We start from the raw sequence: 22426 nt of genomic DNA on the forward strand, positions 1-22426 counted from the left end.
AGGCCCTGTAAATATGAACAATAATTAGACAGCTTTTTAGTGCTCATGTTCTGTTTTGTTTTTTATCTGTTTTATTCTTTTTGTGTGTGTTCTTTTTAATTAATTAATTATAATATGACCTTTTTTCTCCTGGCTTCTGTTGTAACTGTTGTCTTTTTATCTGATCTTATTAGTTGTACATTGCCGAGCTATAATTACTACCCACATTGTTATTATTTGCACAACATACATTTCAAGAGTTTAAACACTATTTATTAAAAGTAGGCTATGATTAGGCACATCCGTTGTTATACCACTGTTTTATGAAAGCAGCCCCTTCCTTTAGTGATTCTATAGCTGTAAGGGATTCATGCCGGTTCAAGTTTTGCCTGATTACACCTCTCTCTCCTGAGCACGGCCTGTTGTCTTGTTGCTCGATTTAAAAAGATAATGAGGAGTCTTTCACATGACCCATGATGACATCAATATAATAATACTTTTGGCTATGTCTTCTCTCGGCTTCAGGCTCACTCCTTGGCACCTCCACCTCCTCCCATAAGAGCCAGGCCTACGCCCATGGATGAGGAGAGGAGTGCCCCTGCCATCACCCCAGAGCCACCTGATGAGGGGGACCCCAGTTTACCAGATCCACAACCCAATTCACACACAACCACGACAGAAGAGAGAGCAAACAGCTGCCCCAACCCAAAGCGCTGTCCTAGTCCAGGTAAGGAAGAGGTTGCAAAAACAGACAGACCTACACAAAGTGCTCTTCCAACTCTGTTGTGTAGCTAGTTATTTGATGGGTCTGAACAAGCCTTGAGTAGGCTAATGTTTATAACTACTACCATAAAATTTCATTAAACCTATTTTGGTGTTTTTTGATGGGTTTCTGTGTATAAGCTTGACTGCCTCAAATATAGCAAGAAAGGAAGTAGTTATTAAGAGATGAAACCATTTATTATGACAAGCAGAAGCTAGCAGATTTGTTCTGAGAGAAGAGACCTCTCTATGCTCTTTTATGTATGTAAACCTCATTATAGTAGAAGGTTTGCCAGTATGTGGGTGACTATATGGCTGGATGCAACATATTTTCCATTCTTTACAAGCTATTGGAGACCTTCTTACCCCCAAAAAGAAAAGAACAGTTAATTCACCTTTGTGAGTGTGTGTATAGGTTGATGTTAGTTTTCCAGAGTGGAATAGTATTGAGTCATTGTTATGTTTAAAACTTTACACACCAATAATTACTAATCGCCAATGGCAAATTCAGATGCTGAGTTCCAGTGACTCCCACTGAACCCCCCCAAAAAACATCATTGTGTGTTTTTGGTGGATGTCATGGTGACTCATAAGGTCAGAAGCCTTCTCACTGACAGATAAAACAGTTGTGTACTGAGGTGATCGGTCTGTGTGGGGGACATGCCGCCTTGGATGATCTGAGGGGTCAGGACCAATTCAGCGCTGTGGAACGCTTAAAGGCCGCAATGAGACTCCTGGGAATTGGGGAATGAACCCGTGACCCGTTCCCCTTTGTGTGATTGGTCATGGTAAGGGTTGACTGACACTGAGGTGGGAACGAGGGAACATGGACCAACTATGCCTGAATGATTCATCCAGGATCAGCCAAAATGAGTCAAGTTCCCCCAACATTCAGTGAGAAAAAGACAGCATTGACTGTAGATCAGAGTGCAGACCCTATGGGGTAAATGGGGAAGGTGTGGTAAACAGTTATGGAAGTGTGCAGATATTTAAGTGGCTTGTTTCCATGGGAACCTGCCACCAAAACTTCCAATGTTTGGAGTTTAATTTTAATTATTTTTGAAGACAAGTCTCAACACAATCTACTTTGATTACTGTGTTGAATGTGCAAAAGCATAGAATCCAAACACGCACATCTCTGTTCTCCGCTACACTGCAGTCCACCGTGATGAGTGAAAGTACAGCATCAGATCTAATGATGATACCTTCTGCGAAGACTTTTACACTCATTAAACTGTAGGTTTGTGCCTGAACATGTTCCCGTGGCTGTGCTGACTTTACCTGTGCCTGCTCCTCGGAAGGCCAGCACAGAGTACAACTGTGGCTTCTCCCACTAAAGTTAGACGGCTTGTCTGGCTGACTGGTATAATTTGTGTGTGTGAGTGTTTGTGTGTATGCTGACGGTAGGTAGGTGAGCCAGGGTGGGGAGGAGAAGATTGGTCAGGCTACCACTGAGGGCAACAAGGCCCTGCTTTCAGCGCTCCGCTTCACCCCCCACCCCCCCCCCAACCCACCCACCCACCCATCCCTCTGCCTGCAGAGTGCAGGGCTTTGAAACAACACAACAGGCTCATATATAGATCTAACTGAGACTTGAATCTTTTTGCCCATTTCTGCCGATGGATGCATTATTAGAAAGGGATAAGATGGCCCGTTAATTCCAATCAATGCTGCTTAGCCAGCGCACCAGAAAGTTTTTTTTTTGTTCCTGGTTTACTTCCATATTGTACAAACCATGACAAATGTGCAATAGTGTTTTTTCAACCTGTTTTACCTTAAACAAACAATAGCAATTGACGTATCTGTCCCACCAACTGCATTTTTCATTGACATGGAATCTGAATGGACCAGAAGAGTTGGGTGAGAGTTTTAGCCCTCTTGTCACCTCATATTTGCATAGCAGTCTTTTCTGCTGTAGCTGAATTAAGATCTTCTCAGTCGTTACAAGGCCATCGAACAGTGGTGTGTGCGTGTTGACAGATGTGTGCCTCTTGCTTTTGTGAGTGTTTCTCTCGGTCAGGCATGAAGATGCAATGAGGCTGTCTGTTTATATAGGAGCCTCTTACTGTACCACCACATACAGATCCCCTTGTTCTCTTCCACCACTGGCAACTCTCCCACTCTATTTTGTCTCTTCCTCTGTCTTTTTTTTGCCTACTTCCCTGCTTTTGTCTCTGTTTATCTTTATTTTTGTCACGCTCTGTATTAGGGCTGAGCAAGTTTTTTGTTTTTATGTTGCGATTTCAATTTGAAAGAGAGCAACATTCAACTCACTAGAGCTGTGATTCTAACTATGTCTTGCATTATTATTAAGTCTGTTAATATAGGAGGTTAAAGTTTTATTTGGAGCTTGTTGATGTCGACAGTTATAAGACTGCTCTGTACTTCTTATGCTCTACTAACTCAACGACCCCGTCACATGGATTTCAGTCAGGTAGCTGGCATTCTGCTCGTTAGTAATAAAGTTTAAATGACTGACAGCTGATAGAATCTTTCAGTTAAACCTCTAAGCACATCATACGGTCCTTTATTTTTTTTAAATCTCATTTACAGCTGTGGAGTTCTTCATTCTTTTGGTCTGTCAAGCTAATGTTAGCTCAAGCTAAAGTGCAGATCTGTCAAAGAGCAGTCTTAAGAGTTTAGATACGGACTGATGGGTCATTAGTCAGTTATCTAAACTCTTAATTTTACTACTGTGTCAGAGGTGACGTACAAAAAAGTTTGTCCTTATTTGTCATTAGCTGTTATCAATAAAAATAATGCTACTCATAGAAGTTTCATTATTTTGTCATGAAATAATAACGTTGTGATAATGATTAGTACAAATGTATCTTGTTGAATACAATGTGGACCGCAAATACAGCCCTGGAGATGTTATTAGATACTTTCATCAAATCTCCCAGCACTACTGTCAAAATATTTTTTTCACTTTGACCTGTTTTCACAGGTTTAGATGTTTGCTTTCGTCTCTTTATCCTGGTTTATCCCAGCGCTCTCTTATACTGTCTCGAATTAAAAATGACTATTCACTGTCTACATCACAGTCTAAACTACATTTATTTTATCTCTCTCTGAGCTCAAGCGTGCAGATTTGCCTGAGGTTTGTCGAGGCTTGTGTCTAATTTGGTTTCTCACGGAGATAGAAATAAACTGGGAGCAGTTTGAGCCATTTTTTACAGCATATTTGAACTACGAAAATGAGCATGCTTTTTTTTCCCTTCACCACCTCGCAAACATTTGATAAACTGTTGCTGCTGCTCCTCTGGTGGCCTCTCTCTCTCCCTCTCTCTCTCTCTCTCTCTCTCTCTCTCTCTCTCTCTCTCTTACTCTCACCAACTCCTGACTTGAGGAGACTTTCCAAATCCTCATAACCCATGTCAAATTCTGTTGACAGTTAGTGTCAGCATGATGGGATAGTGCTTCCTACCTAGCCAGCAAACTGTCTGCCTTGTTGAGACCATTGAGCCACGGGCCTGTTACTGTACAGACACTGCTACAGTGACAGATTGGATGGTTTCCCCTTTAAGTGTGTGGTTGTTGTCTCTTCCAGTCTCAAGTCTACATTTGGGGGGAAAGGTGTTATGTAGCCTGAAAAATACTGTTGTTTTAGGCTGATATTGATAATTACAATAATACAAATCAGACAACAATATATCAATATTCACATCTGCAATAACTCAATATCTGCCTTTAATATCGGCTTGCCATTGTGTGCATTAGAGCAGGGTATAAACAGTATATTTGCCACTGTTCCTTGAGATTGACGCTCTTCCTGAATGTAACATCCGTCCGAGTTCTGTTTATCCTCTACTGTCTATGACCGTTAAACTGTTTGTCCTTGGTTTCTACATGTTGCACCGTACAGTGTGTGTTTGTGGATCTGAAGTTGGCGTCTGTGTTTCAGGTTTCTTGTGTTAAATGCAACAGTATAGCGTATTTTCCCAGGAACCAGAGGAATCTCACAGACAAAGTCACATAATTAAATCCCCACTTAACAGTTCAACAGTAGACAGTTTTTGTCTTTAATGAGCTTACACTGCTTGATTCTCTCAGCAGCTATAATCTCTGAATTTGGACATATTCCAGTGCTGCACTCTCACAGCGTGTGTGTGTGTGTGTGTGTGTGTGTGTGTGTGTGTGTGTGTGTGTGTGTGTGTGTGTGTGTGTGTGTGTGTGTGTGTGTGTGTGTGTGTGTGTGTGCCTTTGGCTGGATCCCAGCTAAACAACTGCCTCTTCTTTACTGTTTCTTTGTGCTTGTGCATGTACGGGAGTGTGTATATTTGTTGAGGGATCGTTTCTGGAGTTATGTGTTCTTTTCTTTGTGTTTTCCTTCATGCCGCTCAGAACCCCAGCGGTTGTGTGTGGTTTCAATCAGTTCCAGTCATTACTGCTGGCCAGAGAGCAGCTACTGCGTCGGCTCCTCTATCTCCGCTCCGCTGAACATTATTCTGCTAGGTTGCTCTTCACCACATCTCATTGTATCTTCTTTCCAATTCTCTCAACTCGTATCTTAATCTTTATGTTTTTAGAGATGAGTCAGCAGGGTGTGCACCCATTTGTGTGCCTGAATAGTGCACTTTAAGTAGGGCTATCATAATAGAAAAGTGAAAAATAGAGGATGATTTAAAATGGAATTATCATGTAAAAAAGAACAGCCTGGATCTATTCGTGCATTTGTGTGTGTTTATGCTAACCATTGCCCTTTGTGATCCATATGTTTTTGTTTTAATGGTTTAAATGTTAAGTGAAATTCCTCTGGATCACCGTTTCAGGCCGACCGACACGTGTACATGCACCAAATTATTAACACACATGAGCACGCACATACATGAACAACAAACACACAAGAGCACACAGCCAAACATGAAAAAACAAATACACATACTCACCCACACGTGTAAACACACAGCCAGATCTCCTCAGCAGCTCTTGATTGCTCTGGTCTGATTTGAATTAGAGGCTCATCTTTCTCAGATCTAAAAAATGGCTTTGAGGTCGAGCGGTTTGGTGGTTTGATGCTGATGCCAACATACAATTGGTTGAAGGCCTGCTTGGATGGCACAAGAGGTTTGTTGGGGATGTGCTTAGCTCCAACAATCGTGGTTTTGAACGCTTACAGAGGGAATGCTTTGAATCACAAGTCCTACAAACTTTTAACCCGTAGTGCTCCATTGGCAGCAGTAGTCTAAATGAGAAGACATAACAAACTACTGCACTGAAGTATGAAGTGCTCCAGCTGACCAGATGATTGAACACTTACTCAGTAAGCATGTGCAGGTGTGAAACAGATATTGAGATTCTTGAAGTACGTACAGCATCTTTAACATTTACTTTTCCAACAAGGGCAGTGATACAGACTTTTGTCACGCTTCCAAGGAGTTTACACAACTGTTTGCTAGTTTAGCTAAACATGTGTTTTTCTCAGATGTAGAAATGATGGCTTCTTCTGAAAATTATTTCTTGTGTAGTCATGAACCTTACACTGAAGAAGACCGTCCTTTCTTGTAGTTTGCTTACGCTGGGCTCTCGTGTGGCTTTGATAATGACATAATTGCCCCCAAAAGCAGCTTCCACAGAATGGGACCAAAACAACATGGGAAAACAGATGAGTATAACCGTTAAATGCCACCTAAAGCGCTTTTTGTTTGAATTATATTTCTGATCTGGATATTTTTAAAAACCTGCCAACTGTCTACTGTCATTAAAGTCAGTCAGTTTGCCCGCCAGCCCATATGAAGTATTACTTTTTTATGATCCATCCTCAATATTTTGATAAATGGATAGCAGCTGCATAGAACATTGGACAATTTTAGGTAACTGATGAGCTTATTAATAACTGATTAAAGGAAAATGAAACATGATATTTAAACAGAAAATCTAAAATACATGACTAAATGTATGGCTGGCTGGCTTGCTGGGCCTCTGGCGTATTAGAAATATTGTCTTTTGCGTACATTTAGTTTGAAACCTTTTTTAAGGCTGAGTGTTATCATAAGTAATAACAAGAAAGTAAAATAAGGATGGATGGGTGAATGGATGTAATGATAGACAGACATGTACATTGCTTGCCAGTGACATGCACAACCTTTAATACACGCACGTATCTCTAAAATAGACATTTGGCTGTGTCGAGGGCAAACGTTCTCACTAGTGGCTTTCATATCTGAAGCTGGCTGATTGAGACTAATGGATACAACATGGGCCTTAGAAATGGCTTCCACATGCAAGAGACGAGCATATGTGTGTGTGTGTGTGTGTGTGTGTGTGTGTGTGTGTGTGTGTGTGTGTGTGTGTGTGTGTGTGTGTGTGTGTGTGTGTGTGTGTGTGGAGAGAGCCGGTACTACACATAGGAAGGTAACATTGCTGTATGAGTCCATGTGCTTTATGTGTGTGTACAGGTATGCGTGTGTGGTTTGTGTACCATCATCTAATAGAACGGAAGAGCAGGAAGCACTTCCCATCCCTTCAGGTCCTGTTTACGTCTCCAACTTCACACGCACAGAGATCCCATTACACACAAAAATGCTTGCAAACACGCACACACAAACTCATAAACTCATGAAAGTAAAGGCAAACACAAATCCTCCAATGCTCAAAACACTGTTCCTCTCACCAAGGTTAGACCACCTTAAATAGCCAAGTGATTCATACCAGTAGCTTTGATATACTTTGTTTTCTCAGAAAATAAAGATAGTGTTGCTTCAGGGTGTTTGGAATAGCCTCATCCGGTTTTGGCTCTGGGCCAACTTCTCAAACAATAAACAACATTATAAACATTAGCATTAACAGTGCGTGCTACCAGAAAAAAAGAAGCAGCAGCTCTTGTTTGCCAAAACAGAATTGTTTGCCATATTGAAATCTATCATCTATTAATTATTCAAATTAAACATTATTGTCCCTCTGTGTGTTACAGACACACAATACACACAGCCCACGCACTTTATAATGGAATTCACTAGAAACATGTGGCAAGGCTTCACTATATCAGCGTCATTGACTCTGTCAGACGTTGCTTACTGGTAGTTGGTCTTTGTTACAATAAGTGAACAAAACATACAGCTGTGATCAGTTAATAAAAACTTCCTTTCCAACATCATGAAGGGTTTTCTGGAGGATTTATTTAGTGATTAGAGGTAGGTGTAGTCAACATGGAAGATATATTTCAATGATTATTGCAGATTTTCATTTCTTAGTATGTCTAAGAAACACAACATTGTAAACAGTAAAACTCATGTGTATATCAATGAGTCAAATGTTTGACTTTTTTTGTTTGTTTATGTGTGTCTTACAGGGTAATAAAAAATAAATAAAATAGAAGCTACAACTTGCAATTATTTACATTATCATTTAATCTGCATTTAATAATTCTTTGTTTGGTTTGGTTTATAAAGTAAAAAAAATCTGTGAATAATGAGTCCAAGATGACGTCTTCACTTTTCTCATTTTGTTTGACCAACAGGACAAAAATTCAAAGATATTCAGTTAACAATGATATAAAACAGACAATAGCAGAAATCCTCTAGCAACTTTCTTGAACGATTAATTGATTATCTAAAAGTTGAGTTGTGAAATTTCAATAAAGTGTGAGAATCTTGTCATTTGTATATAGGAAGAGGGCCTTACTATTAATAAAAAAAAAAGCCCTAGATTGTGTAATATGTGTGATATCTTTGTAAATGGGAACTAAACTGGTCCTCTCCTCAGTAGTTAAACTAAGTTTTCTTTATAGCGCAGTTGTGAGTGGAATGCATGTAACGGCCATGTTAATTCATTTGAATTTGCATTTGGAGATCAGCAGATGATCAGCTTACCTTGGTGGTATTTAAGACTAAAAAAGTAGAGCAAAGTGTTTCATTCCATATGATCAATACTGTACAGTGGTTATATTTGGAAAAAAAAACCCCACTATACTAGGACCAGATAACTAGATAATATGACCTATTCATCTCATTCTCAGAAATCGTTGAAATAAACCTCCTCTGTAGGTTTTACCTCTTTTCTATCGCTTCCCTGAAAGCCCTCTGTCTACAGCTGAGCTACCTTTGCATTGCAGTGTATGTTAAGCTGTAAAAGTGGGAATTAATCTATGGAGTTATGCCAAATATGTGAAGGAATTTATTTGTGATGTGAAGAGGGAATGTGAACTGGAGACGCAGAGTGCGAGAGGCAGGGGACAGGAAAGAGAGGACAGATAGAGAAGTGAGCGAGAGTGGATAGAGTAAATAAACATAGCCGGGAAGTGTTGAGTCCACGCACAGGACGCGGTTTGGTTTCTGTGTGTGTGTGTGTGTGTGTGTGTGTGTGTGTGTGTGTGTGTGTGTGTGTGTGTGTGTGTGTGTGTGTGTGTGTTGTGTGTTTATCAAACCCAGCTGGCTCCCATTTGCCCAGGAATGAGTCTGCACCTCTCAGAGGCCCAAGCCTGCCCTGCTTTGAAGGCCTCTGTGTAGTGTGCATGTATGTATGTACATGTGTGCATAATAACAGCTTCATTAGCGCTCTGCATGGTACCGGTGAACACATAAAACCCCTAGACATGTATTTACTGTATGTATATTATGTGTACGTTCCTCTTATGTGTTCATTTTGAACACACACATACATCTACTCTCAGTCATCGCCACACACACATAGACCCACACAGATTTCAGGTTTCACAAGCATGCACATAGACCCCTAAACAGTCCCAAGGGGTTGGATTTAACTGCTTCCAGATGCAGGACAGAGCGCACACATACAGACAAAATCTTCTGCTTTGTTGAAGTCAGCAGAACCACTCTGTTTAAATTAATTAAGTGCTAGTGAATGGGAAATGACATGGGAGCAGACAAGTTTACTACAAGTGGGAAAACAGCTTGCTGCTGATACCTGATAATATCCTCATGGAATGCAGCTACTCACTCAGGAAAACCTGAACCTCAAAAACCTTAAAAAATAAAGTCATCATAAACATAAAACTTTGTGATCTAACAGAAAACTGTTTTTTTAATTGTGTATGTAATTGTGTGTTTTTTTTAGATGTGGCCCACACCTATACTGAGCCCCTCATATTGAGGTTAAATGGCACCCCAGAAAGGTTGCAAGGCGATGATGGAGTCAAGTGGAACAGCAGCCTCTCACACTCGGAGCTCACAACACCCAGCAAGAGCATCACATGTGAGTAAATAGCACCATCAAACACACACACACACACACACACACACACAAACACACACTCGGCGAGGCTGTTGAGAGTTTTGTTTCCATTACCGATCACTGATCTGATGAGTCACATTGTCCTGACCTTAAACAAAAACAATTGCACCCCCTGAAGAAATAGGTCAGGTAATCATACAATGTAGATTGTTCTGTTTGTGTGTACGAACAGAAAAACCTACATTGTCAACTAAGTAGGTTAAGTTCCTGATTTCTGAACACATGCACCCAAATATCCACACTTGAAATGAATCACCGTTCCTCTTTATTCTGCATTGAATTCTCTGTCTCAATGGCACTGTGGAATTTACTTTACTTATTTAGGGTTCTTTGGACATCTTGTTTTTTCTGAAAAAGTCACATGTGTTTTTGGGGTGTTTTTTTATTGTAAGATATAGTACAAGCTTCTCATAAAAACTAAAGCCCATCATATTTTTTCAGCACAGCCATTCCTTATCCATTATACTCACCCACATTCATAACTAATGTCATCTTTTCAAGGTGTTAGCTGTAATCTCTGGGGCCTAGGGGTTTAAGATGGCGACCAAGTTAGCACAAGGTCCTTCATTCTACTCAAATCGAGGACCGTTGTCACAAGTCATACATACCTCTCACTCCTCATTTTCTGTCATTTCTACTGTCTATGAATAAAATGAAGGGGAAATTCAAAAAGATAATGGTAAGAATGCCTGAAAAAATACGTCCTCCCTGTTCATTTGGATAGCTCACCACTCAACTGGCTTCAGTCTGTGAATAATTTCATGTTTAACCCCCCAAAAGTCTTATGGGACATGGTATTTGTTTAAGGTTGCTTTAAACTAATATGTTAAACGAATGTCACTATTACATCATTCTGTAAAAACTTACAGTCTCTGTCTAGACATATGAACTAAACCACACGACATACAATTAAGGATGGTTTTGTTCTAGGGCTGGATTTTTTTTGTCATTTGCATTATTAAAAATGTCAATGGGATTTTTAATGTTTCCTTACTTCTGTAACAGAAACCAGAAGTTGTGCTCTCTATTCATCAACCTGTGATGCTGTTTTCTGACCAATCCACTCCAAGAAGAATTTGCTACTGTAGTTGGCTGTTGAAATAAGAAAATTGCAGGAGGAGACATGACTGTGTCTCAAATTGTTGTGTGTTTTATTTACAGTCAGCTGTCCAAGTCTAAACGACTTCCCAAAATCTCCAGCTGTCCAGTCATTACACTCCACCCTAACTTTCTGGCGAGGACCGTAACAACACCTGGAAGTTCTCCTTCCAGAGTCATATCAACAAACGCTACCACCCATTTTACTCCCACATATTACTAGTCCCATGGTTATGTTTCAGCTAGAGAGACTCTTTTTCACTCTCCTTGACGTGCAGTCGCTCCAACTCTCTGTTGCGAAGCCAAAGGTTACGCAAGTACGCTATGTCATTACTCCACCACATATATTTTCCTTGCTTTCACTCCAGTTTGAAAAGAGTAGAATCTCAACCTAATTTTCGAACTAGTTTTACTATGTCTGTCATTTATTCACTTAAAAGACCGAGCTTCACAATAATAAACACCCACAAACCTCTAGCTAAGTTGTCTGGATGCTTGGCCACTAACCCAAAAGCACTGTTTAAAAAATCTAAATACCATACAGTGGTGTAATTTTGCCCTTCCTGTCATTCACAAAAAAGGAGGGGTAGTGTAAGTGAATGACAGAAGGAATAGAGCGTTGAGAAGAGGTTTGAGTAACCTGTAATCTGAGGAAGTGTTACAAAACTACAAGATTTTTTCCCGGAATCTAGGGCCAGCCATGGGTGACATGAGAAAACATACAAACCTGCCCCGTGGTAATAGCTCATTTGCGGGAACTGAATAGAAACCAGCAGTTCAGTCAGGAAATGAATAAGTAGGTGAATTCAGTGCGTTTTGAGTAGGTGTGTGAATGTCTGCTGTCTCTGTCTGTGTTTAATGCCGCTACCTGTCCTCCCTGCTATGTTTGTCTATTTCAGGCGTAGGCTGAAATTTGATTTTCTGTCTGCCATTCTCTCCCTGCCTTATTTTACATCCCAATAAAATCTATGAAACCGACCAGCTCCATATGCTGTGCAGGGAGGGTTATGCAACTACAGCAGGCTTGGACAAAATGTACCGCCATGAACACCAGTCCTCCCTGGCTCTCCATTTGCCTTTCTGTGCCCCCTCCCTTCATCCATAGCTTTCTCCTTCTACAAGTTACACAATCACACATGCGTTCACAGGACTTGAACCATGAAGTAAACTTCTCAGGTGCATATGCAGCATATCCCTGCTCGTCTCCATAGTTATATGTTTTATCTCTGCCTTTTTGCCTGTGTGAGTTGGTTTGTATGTCTTTTGTGAATCTCATAAGCCACTATCAGACTGAATGCAGTTTAAATATGGTCTGTCTCATCAGCAACCAATCAGTCAATCAATCATAATCTGTTCCTCCGGCTTCATGATGTGCGTGAAGACATTACAAAATAGCTGTGACTCAAGTCTGTGGTCAGGTCATGGGTTGCGGCGTGACACATGTGAATGTGTGTGCGAATGTGTTTGTGAGTGAGAGGGTGAGGAAACAGAAGCAAAAAACAGAAAATCGCCTCATCGCGTGCGCTCTGTGTCGCAGTGATGACATCAGAGCTATAGTATGTGTCTGGCCCTGGGCCTGTGACAAGCTGTCTGAGAACAATGTGCGCAGAGAGGTGTTAACAGAGAGTGTGTGTGTGTGTGTGTGTGTGTGTGTGTGTGTGTGTGTGTGTGTGTGTGTGTGTGTGTGTGTGTGTGTGTGTGTGTGTGTGTGTGTGTGTGTGTGTGTGTGTGTGTTATGACCTGAGTCAAACACACACTCCCTGTCAGTGATCGCATGAACACACTGCCGTCTTTTACGTCACAGTACCACATGTTCACAGATGTTTAACTGCTCTCACTCTTTTGGACCCACAAGGAACCAGTGACACACGTAATTCACTGACATGATCACAGTAGCATTTGTGACACTTGCACTTCAGTTTGAAATATATTCTCACTAAATGAGATCTTAACATGCATCAGCGAATGAGGACATGTGTGTAAGCAAAATGCTGTTTGTTATTATCTTCATGAAAGGGGAGGAGTGTACACTGTGTTGTTGCTGTGAAATCTAACAGGAATGAGATATTGCCTTTAATTAGAGACCAGACCCTGTGCTGAAACTGTTTTCCATCTCTGTTCCTCAGCCCTAATTGTCTCTTTTCTTTTCTGTCAGTCTCTGTTGTCTTCCTCTGAATCTCTTTGTTGGTCACATTTAAACACATACACACATAACATACAGTACCAGTCAAAAGTTTGGACACACCTTCTCATTCAATGTTTTTTCTTTATTTTATTTTTTATTTTTTTCTACATTATAGATTAATATTGAAGACATCCAAACTATGAAGGAACACATATGGACATTATGTGGTAAACAAACAAATGCTCAACAAACCAGAATATGTTTTATATTTTAGATTCTTCAAAGTAGTTGAATGAAAAAGTGTGTCCAAACTTTTGACTGGTACTGTACATGTTCTGTCATGTACAGAAAAATGGTGACACAGTGTGGGTAGTGATGTCACAGGGGTGTGACTGAGGTGGTTGGTTGATATCTCAGGTCAAAGATTAGTGTTGCTGTGTTGGCTCCTTGCCAATCCACAGTTTTTTCTTCTTTTAGTCAAAATATAGGTCTTACAATCTTCTTGAAATATTTGCACACTTTGTCCAGTCATTTTTCAGGAGAAATTCACACAAATGAGCCAGTGTTGTAAAAAATAAAATAAAAGGGGAATTGAGGTGCTTTTCAAACAGCTGTGTTTAAGGGAATAGATAGTGTTTCTAAATGTAAAAAAACCACAAGAAAAAAGTGTTTTTCCAGAACTGTTTGGTATTGGGCTCAGCTAATGTCATATTTCATGTTTTCATGCAAACACAGAAACAAAGAGATGGACTTGGCAAATTTTAAAACAAAAGACTAATGCCCACAAACAGCTGTGTTTTCCCTGCTAAATATTACATAAACATGTGCAGGCACGAACACATAAGGAAACTTAAAATCACTCGACCCTTTGAATGCTGAGATTGTTTGATCATATTTAGGCTTTTGTATGTAAACATTTTACAGGTGAATGAAGCCGTCTCAGTAATGTGCATATTGTGTTATCAATTTGTGGTTTATATGCCTGCTACCTAAACGCCAATTCAGTTAGTTTATTTGTCGGGTTGTTTGCCGTTATGAGGTTTGATTGGGTTCAAATTTTCCTCAAATACTTAAATTAGATTTTGTCCCTCCACTTTGCTAGAAGTGCAGCTCTCTAGTTCATAGTCAGGGGCCGAAACAGCAGATTGTAACATGCTCAATGTTACACTCACAATTAAATCAGACCTGAGTATTGTACATCTGTCTTTAGTTGTATGGGTTGCATAAAGCTTGCTTATTTTGATGCACCGTATACTTTTTTGCAGGCTTTGGTATCTTTAACCTGGCAGCACAAATAACAGAAACAAAACAGTAAACATAGCAGCACCACTGACAACAGTTTTTCATCAAAGTTTGTGTTTTATCCACAGCTTGAGGCACAAGTTATACAGTTAAAAAAAGATCACATGGACTTTTATAAATGTTGTTGTAAGAACATTTACAGAGGTACTCTCTAAAACGCTGTAGTCTAAATTTGAATCATGGGATATTGTGAGTCACAATTTTGTCTTGCTCACACCTAATTTTGAAGCCGCAGTCTTGTACATCTGACTAAACTCTGCGTTCATATGACTTTTTCAATATAGTGAGTGGGTGAAAATAAACAAGCCTCATTAACGCTGTAGTGTTGATTGGAGTACTGTGTACATGTAGCAGCCAAAAAATGTGGGAAAATCTGATTGAAAATGGTTTTAAATAACATTATACAGCAGCAATGTATCATTTTCCCATTCTCACAGTTTTAGTAGTTGACACTTTTGGCCCACAAAAAAAACCCAGCGCAACTATTCGAGAAAACCCCAGAAGGGAGTCAGTGGGCCAGATGTTACTGGGCGACTGGGCCGACAGGATGTTTAAAAGGCACTTCAAAATGGTAAGAGGATTTTGAAATGTGCAAATATTTAGAAACTGCGCCTATCAAGCCAAGCCCACATCAATGTTTAATTTCATCATTAATGGCATAAGTCATTGATGAAACAATTACACTGCAAGCAAATCAAAATTTGCTTCAGTGTTGACATTGAGCAAAAAATATTTGATTGGGCATCCAGATACTTTGCCTCTGTTGTGCTTGATAATGCAATACAGCAATATAAGCATGTATGTACATTTGTATATAGTTAGTAAGGAGGCAGTTATGTTTATGATTGCACCATCCATCCTTTTTTCTCTGTGTTGTTTGCTGATAAAGTTGCAATTGGGAGTGCAAATTTGATCTGATGAAAGAAATATTGTTCTGCTTTTTTTTGACTGATCTAATGTCTATAGTTTAGACATTTCAACACTTTGACCTACATAGACAGACAAACTGCACCAGAGGAGACGGAAGGATAAAGCAGCTGAAATGTAGACAGTTCATAGTCATTCTGATGACTCATTCCAGCAGAGGATAAGAGAGAGAGAGAGAGAGAGCGAGGGATGAACAGCAGTTCTCTGTTCTGAGAGGGAGGTGTGTAAGTATAGGGTATCTGAGAGACACAAGGAGAGAAGGAAGAAGTGGAGGCTGTGTGAATAGGGGTGTGTGCGCTGCTGCATTCAACTGATGGTGACTCACTCATGCTCGCTCACCAGCACAACACATCTGCACGGACCTACCTGTACATACACACACCAGAGAGGTCACAGGACCCCCAGTGGTCAACGCTGCTGGTTAGCGCCACACATGCACGCTCTGCGGTTTCCCAGTCTCATCATGTTAATCCCGCAGTCATTTAGCTCTTTAATTGCTGTTATTTTTAACTAGCACCCACTGCTGAATCATTGTGTTTATGAGTCACACCCATGCTTCCTCCTGGTCCAAATATGCACAAGCAGCAACCCATTTCTTCAACTTTGGTTTCTCTCTTTTTCAGTCAATCTTTCTCCCTCAGCCTGCTTCCCTGATCTCAGACAAAGGGACCTTGTGTTTTTTCTCAGTGTGTGATCATGTGCATGAGTTTGTGTCCGCACGTGTCCTTGCATGCATATATTTGTGTGCAAGTGGGCCTAACCTCAAGCTCTGTTTCGAGACAGTCCTGACTCCACGTCTCTCTATTACTGTCTGTTTGTTTGCCTGCCAGATCCGCCTATATACTGTGTTCATATACTCACGCACACACACACACACACACACACACACACACACACACACACACACACAACACACACACACACACACACACACACACACAGACACACACACACACACACACACAAACTCACACAAACTCACAAGAAGTATGAATTTCTCAACCACTCACAATCCCCTAGACAATACAGACCTAGAGGGAATACAAAAAATAAAGTCCACAGTTTCCCTCCCCTCTCTCTAATCCCCTTCTTCTCTTACCGACCTACATCCTGGCCAGCTCAGAGTGTAAAAATACAGTATTGTGTGAAAGTCTAAAAGAGAGCAATAAGACAGAAAGACAGAAAAGGAGGGAGATGAAGTAAGGTGGGAAAAGAGGAAGAGAGGGAGACTTAACACAGGAGGAGAGCAAGTATTGACTTTTGACATACTTTAGAGGAGAAAGTATGGCTCTGTCTTTCTCACTAGCGTATGCATGCACGCCTACACACTAATGCACACAAACACGCACACTGGCCCTGCAGCCTGCCAAACATCTGGAGCAAAGTTAGAAGAACGCTGAATGAAAGAATCTTTAATAACACTGGATTGGTTGTGTGACCACGGCCATCAGCCAATCAAAACAGGCCTGGATGGGTTATCTGTCTCCGAGTGGTTATCGAACAGACGCTTTTATTGCCAGTCGTGTTTCATAGCTCAGGACCACACTCTCTGTTGTGCTCTACCCTGCCCTGTTAATTCTCACCACACCTCTTGACACCAGATGCTTTCAAGTCAAGAAAATAGTTCGGGCCTCAATAGGATGGTATTAAATACTACCATAATATATAAAAACCAGGCCTCCATTTTATTCTTCTTCTCATGGTGTGTTTGGTTTGGCAGAGAAGGTGTGCTTTTCTGCCTCCATCTCTCTTGCTGAATAGTTAGCACTCGATTAGAGGTAAAATATACCAAGTGCTATATTGAGCCAAGATCAACAAAATATGCATGCTCTCAAGTGTTTATGTTTGCAGATAATATATATATGTTGTATCAAAACTGCATTCTTCTAAAAACTCAGGTATTGAAAGGATGGGCTTTTCTCCTCTCTTCTTTTCTCCTGCTCATTTCATTTCTCCTGCCTTCCCCCCCCCCTTTTGTCTCTTTGTAGTTGTGCAAGAGTCTAGACAAGTAGGATCAGTGGTCAGTTCAGTAAATACGGAGATCTTCCCATGAGCTATTGCCTTTGAGGTGGGCTTTGTAATTGAACTCAGTTTCTCAGAGCCTCCCTGTGGATGCAGCTACATCAGCACAAGTCTGCACACACACACATTGAGAGGGGCCTCGGCCCTGCCTCAGAGCTGTACAGTGATCCGCTGCATTATCCACACATGTTGGCCAAGACTGCTCAAGCACTTAATGCACATTTCAATCCCAATCATATGTTTTGTATAAATGCTTAAATCACATTTTTTTCCAAGTCTGTCAACAATGCTCACATGCTTGTATGTACTTTAAACCTGTTGTTCACTGTAGGTGTTCCTCCTGTCCATACTGGTCAAATCGGTAAAATCCACAGACCACTAGTTCTGTGTAAAAATGTACTCCATTGTGCAGCCGAAGCTAACATCAGCAGTGTGAGAAAGACAAATCAAGCAGATATCTTCCAAAGTTACAGTCGTTCAGGCTGTCTCTACACTGCAGCCCAGAAAGGGATTTGGTAGTAAGACGACATTAACTTTGGATGATAGCCATTTGATTTGACAGACTCAGACAGCCGAGGCTTCATTTTAGCTTCAGCTGAACTTCAGAATACATTTTTTCACAAGAACTGGACTGCAGGATTTGTCCCCCATGTATGTTGAAATTGAATTTGAAAGGGATCTCTTTTTAAAGCAACCAACAATGCTTTCAGTGTATAAATGGATATGAGAGAAAAGTGACTCATCTTACACATATGAATCATCTTTAGCAGAAACAACATTTCAGGGTTCAGTTGAGCAGTATAGTGCAACCCAAATTTGTTTACTCAATTGATTATCAACAATATTGATAATTGATTATTCACTGAAGTAATTATCAAGTCAAATATTTTCTGGTTCTAACTTCTTTATTTATTTGCTGCTTGTCTTTATTATATATTGCATATTGAAAGTCATTGGGCTTTGCCTTGTTTATCAGAAAAAAGGATTAATCGTATTACTCTGTCCTCATAGTATGAAAACAGCAACAGCTGTCCAATATACTACAATTCAGCACAACAAATACTACCTTAATGGTGTAGGAGATTTTGTCAGTTTTATGACCTGAACACAATACCATGAACACCACTGATCTGAATTTATTTGTATTCATTTTTTTAATGCTTATTGTAAATCGATGTACTTTTGTCCCTCTCCAGCTCAACCAGCAGCCAGATCCACACCCACCCACCACACACAGCCATGTCGGACACAGCCCGGCAGCCAACAACGCAACGGAGCCAAGCACCACACACATTCCTCTCACACGCACTGTCCGCATCACACGCACACGCAGCACACGCACACGCACACGCTCCAGTCCAACGGGGTCAGGAACGGAGGCCCTCATGGGCATCCGAAGCTGGGCTCCCTCCCAAAAGGCAGCTCTTCCACCTCATCGTCCTCTTCAGCGGGAGCCAAACACACCAAGAAATTGCGGTCCAACCCCTCCATCACCTCCCAGAGTAGCAAGAGAAGCAAGAGCAGCTCCAAGAGCAACAGCTCTCAGATGCCCACAGAAGCACAGGACGGTGAGATACCGAAATTGACGGAGGGGCTGGAGGCAGCAGGAGAGGGAGGGGTAGTTAGCCACGTTCCACCATAACGTTTTATTCCACATGTTTTGACAGAGGATCAGGATTCTTCTTTGCACATCTTCTAATTCAAAGGGTAAAATATACAGCAAAAGCAGCTACTCATGGTTCAGTTGAAGAACCCACTCAACGATTATATTTATAAACCTTTACTAACTGTAAATGCCAACTGAAAAAATATGAATCAAAAACCAAAAGAGACCTTCATCAGGATGGAAAAGATCTAAATATATTAGCCTTGTCATTCCTTTAACGATTCCTGCTTTGAAATGCAGGTTCATTCCTCCACCTCTTGTCATGGCTTGAGTGGTTATATAAACTTTTTTATCTTTGAAAGTAAGAAGGTTAGATTCATGGCAGACTGCAAATAGTATGACAATTATCATTTTCAACTCAAGGTAACTGTTATATGGTGAAAGTGGCCACTTTTCTTTTCACTACTACTTAAAAGTGCAGATTGTCATGTCTCCTACTTCACTAATACTTATACCAGGAGCTCAACAAAGAAGAGGGTGATTCAGTGGTTGAACAGAGATGTAAAGATAACAGGCTTATTACCACCAGAAATGTTTTAATCCCTATTAAATGCCATCAGGACTGGGCGCCCTAAGACTCTGGCCTTGTTTCATGATTTCTGACCTATCATAGTGACTGCATTTCCAAACTATTTCTGACAAACTCAGTTTTTTTCTTTTTTTTTTTAATTTCAATTTGCTTTATTGGCTTGACATTTAAATACGTTTATGTATCCAAAGCCTATAGAGAAAAAAAATATTGCATAAGCAGATTAGATTACAAACAGGTTACATAAGAATATATAATCATGAATCGTGAATGTCAAGAAGCTCACTCTGTCTGTCGTTCTTTCTCTCCAGACTGCTGTGTTCACTGTATTCTGGCCTGCCTCTTTTGTGAGTTCCTAACTCTGTGTAACATCGTACTAGACTGCGCCACCTGCGGCTCCTGCGCAGGGGACGACGCGTGTTTCTGCTGCTGCTGTGCGTCGGAGGAGTGTGGCGACTGTGAACTGCCCTGTGACATGGACTGTGGCATCATAGATGCCTGCTGTGAGTCTGCAGACTGCCTGGAGATCTGCATGGAGTGCTGCAGCCTTTGCTTCTCCTCCTGAGGGCCCCCAGCCACCACCACAGGGGGCAAAGTAGATGTCCGCTACACACTCCCACAAGCCCAGGAACAACTTTGACCCTTTGTCTTATCAGAGCTGAGAAGCGCTTCATCCAGTCTTTGTTGCCTGGGCTCTGTGGTTTACACTATATTGGCTGGCCTAGTTGGCTCCACAATAGGTCCGATGTTTCTTACAAGGTTTGCCAAATGAAAGTTGCTGAGAGCAGTCACTGGTGAATTCTTCCCTCTTTTATTGATCAAACGACGGGACAGTGGCCTCCCTGCCTTGACTTTGCTGTCGGTCCATTGCTTCACAGCTGGATGTATGGTGCAGAGTGAGTTCCAGCTGTGGTCCACTAGTGTCTGCCATGCTGTGTGGACCGGCACTCTGGACCCTCACAGAACAAGCTATATTATTACAATGGAGCCCTTGTGCCGTCTGAGTGACTGGAGTTCTCCAAGCATGAAAAATGACCTCCAAAGGCAAATGAGAGAATGGCTCCATTTAAACGGATTTTACTGTTTCTGTAGATAAGAACAGCAGCATAATGGGAAAATGGACGCTCAGATCTCAGTTAAAATGTAGTCTGTCCTCCTGTCCTTGGCAAGGTTAAAGTCTTCCAGTTTGATTGCATACAGTGGTCTTTGTGAAACACACACACACACACACACTTACTGGAGGACGTTGGATCCACCGCTGTCTTTTTTCTTGCAACTTACAAAATTAATACATTAATGGTGGCCTGTGGCAATATTACACACACATTTATTTTGTTAGTATGAGCTCACTTAACAGACTTATACAGAGAAGAATCATGAGAGCGTCATGCATCAACCTGAAGATGGGTCCAATTAAATAAGTACTGTAGGTGATGGACATCAGAGCGAATTGTTGATGGCATCCTTCATGGACACATTCTCTACTCTAACATGTGAAGGGAGAGAGTTCTTAATCAAAGGTCTCTCCTCATTTAGTGTTTCACAGCTTGTTTACTTGTACATTGTTTATTTTGAGAGGCTTCGGCCGTATTCAGTGAATTCCTCTGAATAGCCAGAGCTGGTAACGGACTGGTAGAGGATTGGAAATCATCATCTCTTTTTTTAATACGTTTCATTTTTCTTTGTCGTTCTTGCTAAGTGAACAAATGGCCTTGGCTTAGCTTAAGGCCTGAATTTTCGAGTAGATTCCGCGCCTTTACCAAATCTCTATTAATCCTTGTTTTGTAGATTTTAGTTAAGATATTTGCATTTCTCCTCTAATGTGAAAATCACATTTCTGTGTTATCGGGTTTTGCCGGGCTCCCTGTAAAGCAGACATTGCTCAACATCTAATTTAATTCCTTGAGTGAAAATCTCACGACATTATGCTAAGTTAGAGCCATATGCTCGTAGTGTGAATGGTACGCTTTTGATAACAGGCCCGCACTCTCGTATGCTCAGACGCATACCTTCTCCAACCCAATACCTCTTGAGATGTCACCTAGATCTGTGCATTTTAAAATGATTTGATACAAATATCTCTGCTCTCTGATCAAATCCTGTTTGTGCAATCCTTTTCTCTTGGAAATACCAAAGAGTTTTTTTTTCTCTTACTGGACTTTAGTTTCTAGACCTACAATTACTTTTACTTTAAAGGGTCTTTGCTATGCTTATGTGGCTGTGGTTGATTAAACCCTATTTTAAGGGCTGAAATATAACACTGTTAATATGAATATACACTAAGGCTGTAAATCAACCTGATAACACCGAAGCAGGAAAAGCAAGTTTTCAGAAAAACAACAAATGCAACTTGAGAAGATGACTCTTCATGTCAGTCTATATCAGAATGGATGTGTTTGAAATTTTGACACATGTTCCAACTAAACTGAGACAAAATCCTGGAAAGCCCTGGAAAACAATGCAATTTTTCTTTTTTACAGTATAAAGAGATTTATGAAGGGAGAAGTGGAGTTTATAATGTTGTGTATAGATGTGATAACAATGTCATTTGTTTAGATTTACAAAATATTCCAAGTGCCGATTCTGACAACGTTGCTTCATCTAAGGACGCGTTCTCTGTCATCAGACCAAGCCTGTCACAAAAAGAATATGGATGGACTGTGATAAATATCTGGGGGGGTTTGCGAGTTTGAAACCAAAATAAAAACAATGGTTTGTTAATAACAAAAGTCTCTAGTTGCAAATAAGAAAAATTACCCTACAAATGTTAGTTAGCTACAGAGTCAACAAGCTAACTGGCCTCCACTGTTAGCAGGCAGTGTTG

At 40.7% G+C, this 22426-nt stretch overlaps 1 protein-coding gene across 1 annotated transcript; it reads left to right on the top strand.

Moving 5' to 3' along the window:
- The first annotated feature begins 555 nt into the window (after window positions 1-555).
- On the top strand, window positions 556-20167 carry mdfi (MyoD family inhibitor). Its single transcript, XM_054617694.1, has 4 exons — window positions 556-706; window positions 9757-9894; window positions 18604-18975; window positions 19914-20167. Exons 1-4 carry the CDS (start codon window positions 556-558, stop codon window positions 20165-20167), a joined length of 915 nt encoding a protein of 304 aa, XP_054473669.1.
- The last annotated feature ends 2259 nt before the right edge of the window (window positions 20168-22426 follow it).

Source organism: Anoplopoma fimbria, chromosome 17, assembly GCF_027596085.1.
Source record: "Anoplopoma fimbria isolate UVic2021 breed Golden Eagle Sablefish chromosome 17, Afim_UVic_2022, whole genome shotgun sequence".
NCBI classification, from domain to species: Eukaryota; Metazoa; Chordata; class Actinopteri; order Perciformes; family Anoplopomatidae; genus Anoplopoma; species Anoplopoma fimbria.